The sequence below is a fragment of the Myodes glareolus genome, chromosome 3 (genome assembly GCF_982192425.1).
Source record: "Myodes glareolus chromosome 3, mMyoGla1.1, whole genome shotgun sequence".
NCBI classification, from domain to species: Eukaryota; Metazoa; Chordata; class Mammalia; order Rodentia; family Cricetidae; genus Myodes; species Myodes glareolus.
In genome coordinates, this window is record NC_142028.1 from 30,226,638 (window position 1) to 30,241,555 (window position 14,918).

Sequence of the window (14,918 nt, forward strand, 5' to 3'; positions counted from 1 at the left end):
CATGAGTTCCTACCATACTTATATGCATACTTCTAATCAGATGTTCTGATGGCTTTGTTCTATGTGGTTTTGCACTATACTAAAAGCTAAAAAATTAAAACAAAACAAAACTCATGTGTCTGTGTGTGCCACATACGTGCAGGTAGCCATGGAGGACAAAGAGAGCACTGAATTCCACTGAAGCCGGAAATTCAGGCAATTGTGAGCTCTTCCTCTGGAAGAATAGTGAGAGCTTTTAACCACTAAGACATCTCTCTACACAACAAAACCCTCTGAATTACGGCTGAGACCTAGGAAAACAATTTCCAATGAATTACAGGGAATGATCTGTACTGGTCTTCCCACTGTTAATGTTAATTGCTCAGCAGGGACTGCACTAAGTTATATGACTTTTATGTGTCTGTGCACAGAGCTCAACTGACAACTGCTATATTTAATCAAGTGACTGAGTAGAATTGGAAATTGCCCTCCCAATCCTTGGTGGCACAGTCTAATTCCAGCGCTCAGGAGGCAGAGTCAGGCAGATCTCCAAGTTCCAGGCCAATCTGGTCTTCAAAGCAGTTCCAGGACAACCAGGGCTGTTATACAGAGAAACACTGTCTCAAAAAACTGTGTGTGTGTGTGTGGGGGGGGGGGGGGGGGGGGTAATAGCTTCAAGTCTCTGGAGCTTGACTGTTAATTTAATTGTAGAAAAAAAAATCAGTGGCAAATTCATTCCTGTTTTGTGTGAAGACAAGATTACAAGTAGGTTCTACTGTATGAGCTAGAGTTCAGGAAATGAAAAGAAACAAATTTAAAAGTTATCTGTATGGTGTGTATTCCTTGGCCACATGGGCATGAATGTCTATACAAGTAACTATCAATTAAGAGCATGAAGACTACTATGAATAAGCTAAACTCCTGCTTCGCAATACTGTTAGATTTCAGGCTCAAAATGCTGGCTTCTTACTGATCTAGAAAAGAAGCTTGCTAGAGATACCTTAAGAAGATCAAAGACATCATCTGCATCTAGCCGGTAATCACAGAGGCGATGAAGGATCTCTACCCGAGTGCGCAGAGGAAGGTCTTGAAAACTGGCTTCTCTCAGAGGGTTGGGCTTTCCTTCTTCAAGCTCCCAACGATAGTTAATGATATCTTCCAGGTAGCTGTGGAATGTCTGAGGCCTAATCAAATGGCCCCAAATACACAAATAAATTAATATAAAACAGAAGATGGGGAAAGTGGTAAGTTGACAATTTATAAAATAAAATAGCAGTTAAAAAAAGGACATTAACGCTTTTGACTGAAATTATGCATTAGACTGTATCACTTCATCAAATCACAAAAAAAAATAAACTGAATCAAAAGAATATTTTTGTCAGGTGGTTGGTGGTGCATGTCTTTAAACCCAGTACTTGGGAGGTAAAGACAGATATTTATGAATTGGAGGTCAACCTGGTCTGCAAATCAAATTCCAGGAGAGCCAGAGCTGTTACACGGAAAAACCCTGGGGGGGTGGTGATGGAATTTTCATATAATGAGTTATCTTACTTTAACTAAGATGAAAAACTCTGCCTAATCGTGGAAAATCAAAAGTAGAGGCAACAGTCTCACCTCTGCTCATACTATTAAATTTTACAGCATTCCTATAAATACATGTTTTAAAATTGGGGGTGTGACTTAAGGCTATATATATCAGCCCTTACAAACAGTCTGCCCAAATGCATTTACAGGTTAAGATGCAAAAATATAGAAAAGCATCTTAATATCATATCACTTTAATGTGCATACACAATCACACTATATACTAATTTTTTTCTTTTAAAAAAATTAGTTTATGCTGGGCATGATGGTACATGCCTTTAATCCCAGCACTTGGGAGGAGGAGGCAGATGGATCTCGGTGAGTTCCAAGACAGACTGGGCTTATATATAAAGACCAGGTTACAAAAACAAAACAAAAGAAAAATCCTAAAACAAAACTAAAAATGAACAAACAAAACAAAAACCCAAATACTGTGTGTGGTCAGGTATTTCTTATGTATATGCTATGGTTCATATGTGATTACAGAATACCTTGTGGGAGTTTGTTCTACCTTTCTACCACAAGGAACCTGGGACTCCCACTTGACCGGCCTGTCATTCTTTACATTCATGTCATATGTTCTCTGGCGTGGTCTTAGTTCCTGGTTTCATGTGGTTCTCTAGCCACTGCTTCCTAAGTATCTGGAGTACAGGTGTACGCCACTGCAACTGGGTAATCTAAGCTTTGAACACAGGTATTTTACAAAAAAATATTAAAAACTACACAATGACAATTTAGAAAGCTGAAGGAATTGTAAGTTAATACTTATGAACCAGGTATCAGGGGGTAGGTTTATAAAAACAAAAAACAAACGCCTATGTAGAAATTAAGAAAGTAGTTACTGTTGAAGGTTTTATGTGAGCAAACTGTGTAAAGATGCGTAGCCGTTTTACCTTGCTTGCCTAAGGTATGCTCTGATTGGTTTAATAAAGAGCTGAACGGTCAACAGCTGGGCAGGAAAAAATAGGTCGGACTTCCAGGGAAAGAGAGGAACTCTGGGTGGATTTGCCAGCAAGACACATGGGAAATTGGAATAGAGGAGAGGTAAAAAGTCACATGGCAGAACATTAATTAACAGAAATGGGTTAATTTAAGTTCTAAGAGGTAGTGGGATAAGCATAAGCCAAGGTCAAACATTCATAATTAATAAGAAGTCTCTGGGGCTGGCAGTCCAGAAAAAAGTTTGACAAGAAGTCCAACTACAGGTCAACACACACACACACACACACACACACACACACACACACACACACACACACACACCCCTCTACAGGTCAACACACGCACGCACGCGCATGCGATTGTCCTTGAACTGATGAGTAGAGAACTAAAATGTGTATCAATACATCAAGGCATTATCTGTCCACTGAAAGAAATGAAGTAACAGAGTCTCAGTGGCTTGCACTCAGAACTCAGGAGGCTGAGAGAGAATGATCACCTAGATTAGAGGGTCTCAACCTTCCTAGTGCTGCGACCCTTTAAGACAGTTCCTCCAGTGTGGTGATCCCAAACCACGAAATTCTTTTTGTTGCTACTTCACAGCTGTAATTTTGCTATTGTTACGAATCACAGTGCAAATATCTTACATGTAACCTCTATGAACAGGTTGTCTGAGCCCCAAAGGAGTGGTGACACACTGGCCTATGTAGTGAGCTACAGGTCAGTCTCAGCTACAGAGAAAGACACTGTTCTCTTTTTTTCTTTCTTTTTAGGTTAAGGATTCATGATAAAATATAGAAAACTACTACTAATTATGTGAAAGAAGCCCAATACTAAAAAATATCGCATGATTTCACTATTAGGAAGTAGCCCAACGTCAGAAGTATAGCTCATTAGTTAAGAGCACTGCTCTTCCAGAGGACCTACATGAGGCAGCTAATAAACTGCCTGTATCTCCAGCTTGAAGGGAATCTAACACCTCTGACCTCTTCAATCACCAGCACATATGTACACATACAAACAAATAATACTAAAGATAAAAAAGGTTTTTTTTTTTAAAAAAAGTACCTAGAATAGCCAAATATATAGTGATTGATAAACATGTTGCTGACAGAGAACTGAGGATGGGGGAAGTAACAAGTGACTACTAGTGAATTAGACTAGTTTGGGAGATAAAAAGCATTCTAAAAGAGTATGGTAGGCTTCATAGTTAAGTTTTATATTATACTCCAAATTAATGACTTATACATTCAAGCTCAGAAGAACAAACGGAAAAATAACAAAACAAAAGTAGAAAGCGCTCAGAATAGCCTAGGGGATCCAGAGTTTTCTGTGCAGGTATAAGAACCAGTTTTGGACCCTTAACACAGACATAAAAACTGCGTAGAGTGCTATTATCTGTGAGTTTAGCAATAAGAGAGGAGTGTGGAGGCAGGCAGATCCCAGGACTGCAACACTGGCAGCAAATTCCAACTTTAGAGAGACTCTTGTCTCAAGTGAGCCAGGTGGTGGTGCATACCTTTAATCCCAGCACTTGGGAGGAAGAAGCAAGCAGATCTCTTATGAGTTTGATGTCAGTCTGGTCTAGAGTGAGTTCCAGGACATGTTCCAAAGTTACACAGAGCTCTGGAGCTCAAAAAAAAAAAACAAAAAAAAAAAACAAAAAAAAACAAAAAAAAAACCAAAAAAAAGTCCTTGCTATACATACAAGAGAACCAGACACTGTATTCCCAGCACCCACCAAATGAGTCTGGCAGACGGCTTACGTTTCTAGCATGTGGGGGCAGAGAGAGGACTAACTGTGCGAGTTGGCTAATTAGATTACATAAATCACTGAGTTCTAGGCTCAAATGAGGGATCCTGCCTCAATATGTAATGTTAAGGGCTATGAAGGAAGGCTCCTGACATCAACCTTGGGCCTCAACTTATACGTGAACACATATACATACATAAATACATAAATAATATACCACACATATACATTCTTAAAAGTGAAGAATTGAGGAAGAAGACAACTTCATCTCAACTTCTTGTCTACACATGCCTACACGGAGTGCACCTGCACATTGCACATTAGTTTTACACACACTCAATAAAATAATGATTAAAGGAAAGAGCATTTATGCCATACAGATAAATAAAGGGAACCTAAGAAAAATGAATAGGGTTGGAGGTATAGCTCAGTGATGACAGCAGTTGCCTAATGTGTGAGAGTCCCTAGGTTTGAATCAATACTCTGAACAAGGATACAGCAGATTAACTAATTTTTAGAGTTAGATACCAATATATCGAATTTAAATTTTTATGTGGATTGGGCCAACAAGATGGTTCATTGGGCAAAGTTGCTTGCAGTCAAGCCAGAAGACATGCATTTGGAGTCCCATGACCCATATGGCAAAAGTAGACAAAGAATCAACTACTTCAAGTTGTTCTCTGACAACCTGAACTCAAGACAACAAGAGCTCACAGGCATACACACAATAAATTTTTTTAGAATTAAGTGAGAGTACAGTGGTAAAAACAAACCCTCCCCCACTTTTTTGATGGAATTTTAATTTGCTTAGTCTGGGCTTGCCTCAAACTTACTATATAGCCAAGGATGATCTTGATCCTCCTGTCTTCACTTTAATCTCAATTGTTACAATTGCAGGCTTATACTGTCATATCCCATTTATGTATTGCTGGGGATGAGGGATTTGCATATCCTAGGCAAGCAGTCTACCAACTAAGACAAATCTGCAACTCTTAAAAAGAAAAGAATAAGGGCTAGAGAGATGCGTAATAGTTAAGAGCACTGGCTGCTTTTCCAGAAGACCCAGCTTCGATTCCTAACACCCTCATGGCAGCTCACAAATGGCTGTAACCACAGTCCTAGAGGATTTAATGCTCTTATTCTTTCATAAAACCTGCACACATGTGGTACATAGACTTAACATGCTCATCAATCACCCACATATATAGGTATGAGTGTTCTATTTCCATATAAGACTTCATCATCATCAGAAGAGGACATCAGGTCACACTACAGATGGTTTTAAACCACCATATGGTTGCTGGGAATTGAACTCAGGTCCTCAGGATGAGCAGCTAGTGCTCTTAACCACTGAGCCATCTCTCCAGCTCCACATATACACACTTAAAAAGAATGAAGTTGGTGATCTTATCCTACCAATTTTTAGGAGATATTTCATCTTTGTACGATGATAGGATAAACATATCAACACTGAGTAAAGACACCTACCTCATCTCATATTATATAAACACCAACACAAAATAAATTTTATGTAATCCTGGCTGTCCTGGAACTCACAAAGATCTGTTGTGGGATAATGGTCTTATACTTTGTAAAGATTTGTCAACTTGTATTGCTTTAATAAAACGTTGATTGGCCAGTAGCCAGGCAGGAAGTATAGGCAGGGCAACAAGAACAGGAGAATTCTGGGAAGAGGAAAAGTCAGTCACAGAGGAAGTAAGATGAGAATGCCTCACTGATAAAAGGTACCAAGTCACATGGCTGACACAGACAAGAATTATGGGTTAATGTAGGATGTAAGAGTTAATAAGAAGCCTGAACTAATAGGCCAACCGCTTTATAATTAATGTAGACCTCTGTGTGTTTCTTTGGAACTGAATGGCTGTGGGACTGGGCAGGACAGAAAGCTCTGACAACAAAGATCTGCCTGGCTCTGACTCTTGAATGATGGGATTAAGAGTGTGCCAATATACCCAGTCCAAATTTCACCTTGGTATCAACTCTAAAAAGCTAAATCTACAGCCCCACTGTAGTAGCCCCACTACATTGTGTGTAGTGTTCATATGGTAAGAGGCACACACGCACAACACACACATACACAGAGCGTGCCTTTTCCAGTAACAGCTCTCCACAATCTACATTAAGACAGGTCTCATCTGAACACAGATCTTACCAATTCAGTTAGTCTAGCTAGCCAGCTTATGATGCCTGAGAGTTGGGATTACATTCAGGTGTGGCCTGCATTTATACAGGTCTGAAGGATTGGAGCTCAAGTTCTCTTTCTTGCATGTCAAGCTTTAACCCACTGAACAATCATGTCAGCCCATTTAAGAACTTTTTAAAAATGCAACAAGGTGTCTGTCTTTGTGACACTGAGGTCCCTTAGACTGGGAGGGGGTGATCATGATGGTGATGAAATATACTGTAAAAATTGATAAACTGAAGCTAAATGGAAACTTTTTTAATTCTTTCAAGAACACTAAAATATATTTGAAAGATATACATCTGAATAAAACAGTAAAGCTAAAAACATCAAATGCTGCAAAGATATGTAGCATTAGTGTACTAGTAGAAACAGAAGTATAACTGTTTTGGAAAGTTTGGTAGCTTCAAGTTAAACAGACTTTTAGCATATGACCCATTATTTATCAAAAGAAATAAAAAATGACTGCAAACATTCCCATGTATATATTCACAGTAACTTGTGGGGAATATTATTTTAAGGTGTGTGACTTTTGTTTATGCTGCACTTGTTTAACTCTGCGAAGCTGTGAGTCTTTACCTGTCTAAAACACCTGATGGTCCTAACAAAGAGAAGAGCAGCCAATAGAGAGGCAGGAGGAAGGATAGGTGGAGCTGGCAGGCAGAGATATAAACAAAAGGAAACCCAAGGATGAAGAGAATAAGGAGAGGAGAACATTAGGGATCAGCCTCCCAGCAACACAGCAAGTCATGGAGAAAGAAGTAAAAAAAGGTATACAGAAACAGAGAAAGGTAGTCGGGATAATTTAAGTTTAAAAAAAAAAAGGTGGGCAAGAAACAAGCCAATCTAAAGTTGGGCATTGCTAAGAATAAGCCTCCGTGTGATTTATTTGGGAGCTGGGTAGTGGGCTCCCAACAGTAACTTGGTTAATAACAGCCTTACATTCAAAGAAACACAATGTCCATCAATAAATGACAGTTAATTTTGTGTTGTATTTTTCTACACCCAATTTAATTCTTCATTCCTCCAAAAGGAAAAAAATTACTGGTAGTAAGTATACATTGACACCAGATTGCAGCATCTATGGTCCTGAGTAGAGCAATGACTATGTGTTGGATCATTTGTCAAGAATGTCTGGCTTCAGAGTCACTGCATGCAGTAAATTGGGCAGTGGAATCAGGAGGGTCACAAAATTAAGATTAGACTGGGCCATAAGGAAAGACCCTGTCTGAAAACACCTGGAAACAAAATATCAGCTATGGGTTGAAAAGATGGCTCTTGCAGAGGATCTAGGTTTAATTTCCAGCACACACATGGCAGCTTAAAACCATCGTGAGAGGTGCTGTTGCCCTCTTCTGGCCTCCACCAACACTGAATGTACATAGTGCACACTTAGATGCAGGCAAAACACCACACATAAAATAAATCTTTTTTAAAAAAAGACATCTCAATAAAGACACATTCGAACGCACATTTAGCAGTTATTCCAATTTCTGAACAAATGTGCTATTTCTGCATTGAGAACAAAACTTCAAAAGTGATCAACAAAAAACTCTAACATTATGTTGGACATACAATTAACGGTTAAAAAACCAGGTTTTTAACTGATAAAAGTTCTATTTATAATGGAAACAAAAGCAAGCAAAGACCCCAGTTGAATCATAAATTAGTCTGTTACATAAAAAAGCATTCTTGAAAAGATGAACTCATTAGAAAAAAAAGAAACAATAGGTAAAGTATTATTACAGTAAGAATTTAATAGCAGGTATTTTTATGCTACACACACATACACAATCTTTTGAAGAACCTTTTTTTTTTTTCCAGTAGGATTACCCCCACTCCTTTTAGTGACAGATCAAATCCAAGGCTCCAACATACTAACTCTATCACTAAACTACACCCTCAAGTTTTACAAACGAATTTCTGAACATCCTCATCTTGAGGGCTGATCTTGAACTCCTGGACAATTACAAATGTGACCTGAAAACTTTTGAACTAAGGCTTTATTCTCTCAAGACAGTATTTCTAAACAAAAATCTATCTAATTAGAATGAAGAGACTAAGTTTCACCATGGGTCTTCAGAAAATTCAACTTAGATGAAATGGTATATTTGTGAGTTCAAGGCCAGTCTGGTCTGCAAAGCGAGTTCCAGGACAGCCAGGGCTACACAGAAAACCCTGTCTCAAAAACAACAACAAAACCCCACCAACTGCCCCTATCCCCCTCCTTCGCCCTGCACACAAGGAAATACAAACGAGGGGGAGGGTACTGGTTATCTTGGATACATGCACACTTGCTTTGCTATAATTTCCTCAGTTACAGAAACAAACTTCCAAGCATAATGGTTTATGTCTATAATACAGGACTCAGAAGGACTGCAGTTGAGTCAGAGGCTAGCCAGATGTACTCTATCTCACTTTTCCTCTGGGGTGGGAGGGTAGGGGAGAAGAACTCGATAGTAACTTTAGACAGTTCTTTGCATGGAAATATTCTAAATTGCATTTAAACTTGGAATATAAAAAAAAAACCTAATGCAGGTGTGAATGTAGGTAACCAACAGCAGCAAGGTGGAAGGTTTATTTTTCACTAGTGGAAATCAGAAATTTTCACATCACGTTATATATGCTGCAGATACCTCACAGTAAACATTTATGTTCATCAATAGTTGTAAATCCCATTACTGCAGGATTACTACTACTGGGCATGGTGATGAACACAAATTCAAATCACCCTACACAACTAGTTGTAGTCCAGCCTGGGTTTCACGTAATTCTGCAAAAAGACCCAGAAACCATGGCCCATTGTGGTGTAATCTGATGTCTAGATGTCTAGAATCTGGCGCGCTCTCTCTCTCTCTCTCTCTCTCTCTGCCTGAGAGATAAGAGTGGTTCTTATGTTTTTAAAAGTAACAAACATACATTAAATTTATATAATATTTTATATTTTATGATTTTGGGCGTTAGACACATTAGTTTAGGATAGCAAAGAAAAAGAGCACCATGTCAACTGAAGTGTCAGCACAGCACACACTTTACTCTGAATCAAAAGGGCATGCTCGGGAAGAGGGAACAGACCTAACTAGGAAGTGAACTTGATTTTTACTCTAAGAAAGATGGTAATTGTCTTTCTCCATTGGGGATTTCCAGGGTCTCACTCTAGCTCACACTGGCCCTAAATTCTCAGGAAGCCTCTTGTCTTAGCTTACACAGTGCTGGGATAGATGTGAACCACTAGGTCCAGATGGATTTTTATTCCTATGCATACAATGCAGTAACTGTCTACTTACAATGATAAAAATCATAATGTAATTACCAGCATAAAATTGTACACTCCAGGATACTCCAGGATAGTCTGGTTAAACAACTGATAGGTTTATAGGACACCATGTTCAGAGCTAATAAAAATTACTGAGAAACCCCATGGTTTCCAAGTTGGTTCAAAAATAAAACAAAGCCACTTCTGTAGTGGGCAGTCTGCTGGTTTGTTGACGAAATCTTTATAAAAACATTGTTTACCTTTCTTTATGTGTATTTGTGTTTTTCCTAAATGTGTGCCTCTGCACCAAGTGTAGGACTATTGCCTAAGGAGGCCAATAGAGGGAATCAAATCCCCTAGAATTGGGAGAGTTACAGAAATCTGTGATCCACTGTAGATGCTGGGAATCAAACCTGGGTCCTCTGGAAGAACATCCAATGCTCTTAACCAGTAAGCCATAACTGTACTTGTCCCATTAACAAATTTTAACTGGGCATTTCTTTCAACTGAGTGCACAGCCAGAAACAAAAATAAGGAGATTAATTTGAACAGCTAGTGAATTTAGTATAAAGCTACTCACAGTTAAACGTCAAAGTATCTACCCAAAAGACTGGATTATCTGATAAATCACATTTAGAGAAAAGTTGGTTATAAGAAAAAATATTGTTATAATAAACATAGATATGAAATTACAATCCATATGCAAGGGATTACAAGTGTTTTAAAATAAATAAATGCCACTGGGAGTGGCAAAGCATGCCTTTAATCCTACCACTTCAGAAATAAAGGCAGGTGAACTGAACAAGTTTGAGGCCAGCCAGCGTCATGGTGAGGAAGTTGGTGGTAGTGGTGATGGCAAGATTCATTTTAATTTTTCTGACCAAACCAACACAATTTAACATGCATGCATTAAATACAAAATTAAAATACTACTCAACAAAAAATTACTCAACATGAGCATTACACAAACATAAAGCATTCCTCTTAAACCTATGGACTATTACGGAGACAACAGTAAGTGTTTTTAGGGCTAACAGTATAATTCAGGAAGAGAGAATGTGTTTAGCATGGCCAGGGCAGAAGAGCGGATCCCTAGCACGCTTCCCAAGAAGAAAATTCCTAACAATGCCTAAGACAGAGCAAACCAATCTTCCACACATCACTAGCAATGTTACTTATGAGTTCAAAGAATTAACCCTCTAGCTTACCAGTCTACAAAAGGCAGTGTAGCACACTTATAGATATCACTAAATTTACCTGCCATGCAGGCTGACATAAAAAGTCAGAAAGCTATATGCAGGATGACAAAGCTAGGCGTGGTATCACATGTCTGTAATTTCAGCACTCTTGTCATCCCTGGACTAGAGAGGTGGGGACAGGGCAACCAGAGTTGAGGGCCAGCCTTGACTACCTAACAAGTTCAAGGCCAGGGCAATAACTCTCAGACACCATGAAAAACATACCACTGTCCACCTCTCTCAGCCAATATGAACATTAATACCAGGCCTAGCTTACCAACTTAGCAGACTGTATTTACTATAACAAAATGATGCAACACACCATTTTTTAAAAAATAAAAAATAAACTATATTTTCAAATTAAATATTTATGTGGCTGTCTGTGTGGGTTTGTGCACATACCCACAGAGGCCAGAAGAGGGCATTGGAGTCCTTGGAGTGAGAGTCACAAGAGTTGTATGCCACCCAAACTTGTATCCTCAACAGCAAGCAGTATGCGCTCTTAAGCACTGACCCACCTCTCCAGCCACCTTTAACTATTTCAAAAACATAAACCGAAGTCCTACATAGTTTCAAAGGGCCAAGGGACTAGGGCAGCCTTTTGTTTGAGTCTGTCCTAAGCTGTCTCAACTTGGATCAAGTCAAGGAAAATCTGGATGACTATGTCTATAGTCCAGCTATCTGGGACGTTGAAGCAGAAAGCACTCATCATGAGCTCAGTAGTTCTATGCCAGCCTGGGCAACACAGAGAAACTCAGTCTCAAATCAAAGTAAAGCAGAGACGAGCTCTTATCAGGAAGTTCTGTATTCTCTGTCTACACAGATAACATCTACTCTAAAATTCTAAACATCTCAAAGGCATCAAAGAGCTGTCTGCTTGGCAGTTATGGAAGAAAGGAGCCCAGAGACTCCAATTTAATTCTCTTATTGTACTGGTTATGGGAACAACAGAAGATATATAAGCCACAGGAATGTAGAGAAACCTGATTTTAATTTGTTAGGCAATATTTTGCCAGTAGTACAAGTCAAAAATCAGAAAAATACACACACAAGAGAAGACATTCGTACACTCAAAGTAGCAAGCATAAGGGGGTGACATTTGTTGGTAAACACAAACTCAAGAATTTTAATAAAGAATGAACAAACATAAGGTCTGTGAATGTGCTTGTATACAGACTCTACACTGTTGTGTACTGGCCAATGCTGGGCTCGTCACAAGAGATTGGAGTCAATGTTAGCAGGTTAGTGAGTTCCCTATACAAGAAATAATAAGACCAGGGTTACTCACGTGATATCCCTTCGCTGATAGCAGCCCTGAAGCAGGCAGGCAATCAGATCACTGATAAACTCCGAGTCATCTCTGTGAAGAGCTGCCTCTAACTCCTGAGAGAAGAGGGAGAGAGAAATAGATCAGACATCTGCTTAAATAAAGGACTATCACAAACAATGCTGTCTTCTTCCTACGTATACTTTCAGAAGGACAATGGGAGCTTCACATTCTAGTTTATTTCTTCTATTACATCTTACTAGCCCCCATTCCCTTGTAGAAGAAATACACAAGGACATTTCTTTTTTAAGAACGGATGCTAATTAAATAATCAAGAACTTGATAGAAAGTGCGTGTGACGCGTGCTGTGGGTCAATGCTGAGCTGTCTTTTTCAACTACTTCTCAAACTTATTTTATGAGACAAAGTCTCTCATCAAACCAGGAGGTTGGTAGACTGAACCTGGATCTCCACTCCCCAGCACTAGAGTTGCGGGCACACAGTCCACATGTGACTTGTTTATACGGGATTAGAGATCCGAGCTCTGGTTCTCGTGCTTTCATGGCAAAGCACTTTACAGAATGAATCACCTCCTTAGTCCCTTGCTCATATTTTAATGACAATGAAGATTATAGAAACATCACACAATTGATTATAAATTAATCTTTATTTACTTGACAGTCCTATCAGATAACCCACCAGGCAACAGTTTTAAGAAACCTCTATGTTTTGAACAAAGTAGCACTGGAAGAATGTATGGCTCTACCTACAAGACTGATGAAAGCAGGTTGCTGGAATAAAATAATTTTTACATCATCTGGAAAGAAATGAGGTAACGACTGTTAATAATTTAATCCTAGGTGGGGTGCATTTGCTTGCCCTGAAAGCTCAGGTAGAAGCTACAGAAGACAGATATCTTCATACAGAACTTAGAAATCAAGAGATGAGTCAATGGGCAAAAAGTGGCAGTGGGAAAACATCAGTAAACTTCCTTCTCTTCTCAACCCTCCAAAACAAGAATGTTTTCTGAAGTGATGAAATATGCTCTAAGTCATTAATTTTTGTACAACCTAAGTTTACAGATTCCCAAGCGTCTGCTTACAACTGACTAGTTTACAACTAGATCTAAAACCCACAAGGAAAAAAAAACCAAGTGCACCTTATCTCAAAAGCAAGACATGTGATTTCAGATCTCAACACAATTATACAGCTATGCATACATAGACAGTTTATTTCTACTATAGAGAAACAATCAAGTTTTTATGATATTGTACAAATTGTTCCATTTATTTATTTAAAGTTCTAAATTTGGAAGTCTTTTATTCTCAAAATGAAATGGGCTACTCGAGACTCTAAAATAAACAACAAAAACCAAAACAAACCACCACCACCACCCCAACAACAACAACAAAAGGCTCACAGTTTAAACCTAGTCAGAATCCAGGAATGCTTAAGCTAGAAGTTTAGTAAACTACAGGTCACACACTTTAACTCTCCTAAAAGAAACCTAGGCCTAGTATAGCACATCTGCAATCTGCAATCTCAATACTTGAGCAGAATAGAACATTCAAGGCCAATATGGGTTATAACAGCAATATTTTCAAAATAAACAAATAAAAAACCCAAAATCCTCTAAAGGAATGACTTTCTAAGTCAGTAAATCAGTGACAGAGCCAAGAGGGGAAAAGGAAAAAAGTTACCCAATTACTCTTAGGCAAACAAAACTCCCTCTCCCTCATTAACATTCTTTATTTTAGAAAGATTCAATGGGGCTGGTGAGATAGTTTAGAGGGTAAAGGCACTTGCTGTCCAAGTCTGATGAACTGAATTCCATCTTTGAAGCCCATGTGATGGTGTCTTCTCTCCATACCTACAGTCATCATCATCATCATAATGATGATGATAATAATAAAGATGGAGGATCTCCTGCTCAGCGTCCAAGCTGACATCAGAGAATCAAGCACCTGTGTGTGGTAGGTCAATAAAGCCCTGGAGAGTCATTAACCCACACCAATCAGAAGCAAAGACAGAAAGTTTGCAGGAAGGAGACAAACCTCTGAAGGGCTATAAAAAGACCACACCCCAGGAAGCTCATCAAAAGCTGGTCTCCAACAAACTTCAGTACACTACAAGAATCACACAGCAACAAGGGATTTTTCTAGGGAATGTGTGTCCCATTAGGCTCTACTGCCTCTGACTCTGGTGAATGTTGAGTGTCTGGCACCCTGGGTGACTTGGCTAAGCACAGCTAAGGCCATGAGGCCTTAAGGCCTCTGTAGCTCTAAAGAAACACTGCTCCAGAGGAGCCTCTGCTGTGGAGCCAGCATTCACTGTCCTTTCCCAACCTGCGAATGTGAACCTGATAGTTTACTATGCACTAGACAACTTGTGCTACCCCTACCCAAAGTTCAAGTGAGTAAACTATGTCTCTAGATATAGTGGTATCACTTAGAGCTAGACTGTTAGGTAGTTAACAGTCATTGGCTGTGAGCTGACACCTTTTCCCTGAGGTGCAATATTGTGAATAGTCTATGCATTCAAAAGAACAAACCTGACGGCCTGCTTCTCTGAAATAAGTTAAGTTCAAGGCACTCGTCTTTTACAACAAGTCTTCCTAGATGCCTTCTATTCTGTGATCCTGCCAAAATGCCATAGATACCTTAACACATTGTAGTACACACTCTATGGGACTTACTATGT

At 39.1% G+C, this 14,918-nt stretch overlaps 1 protein-coding gene across 4 annotated transcripts in view; it reads right to left on the bottom strand.

Annotated features, from left to right (window-relative positions):
- The window catches only part of Cecr2 (CECR2 histone acetyl-lysine reader), a 114,934-nt gene that overhangs the window by 38,767 nt on the left and 61,249 nt on the right, over positions 1-14,918 (bottom strand). For all 4 annotated transcript variants that reach the window (XM_087904303.1, XM_085687054.2, XM_087904302.1 and 1 more), the window contains exons 2-3: positions 12,241-12,335; positions 980-1,163 (exon numbers count right to left, since the gene is read on the bottom strand). In XM_087904303.1, the coding sequence (XP_087760429.1) occupies positions 980-1,163; positions 12,241-12,335 (279 nt within the window). The remainder of the gene's footprint in view (positions 1-979; positions 1,164-12,240; positions 12,336-14,918) is intronic.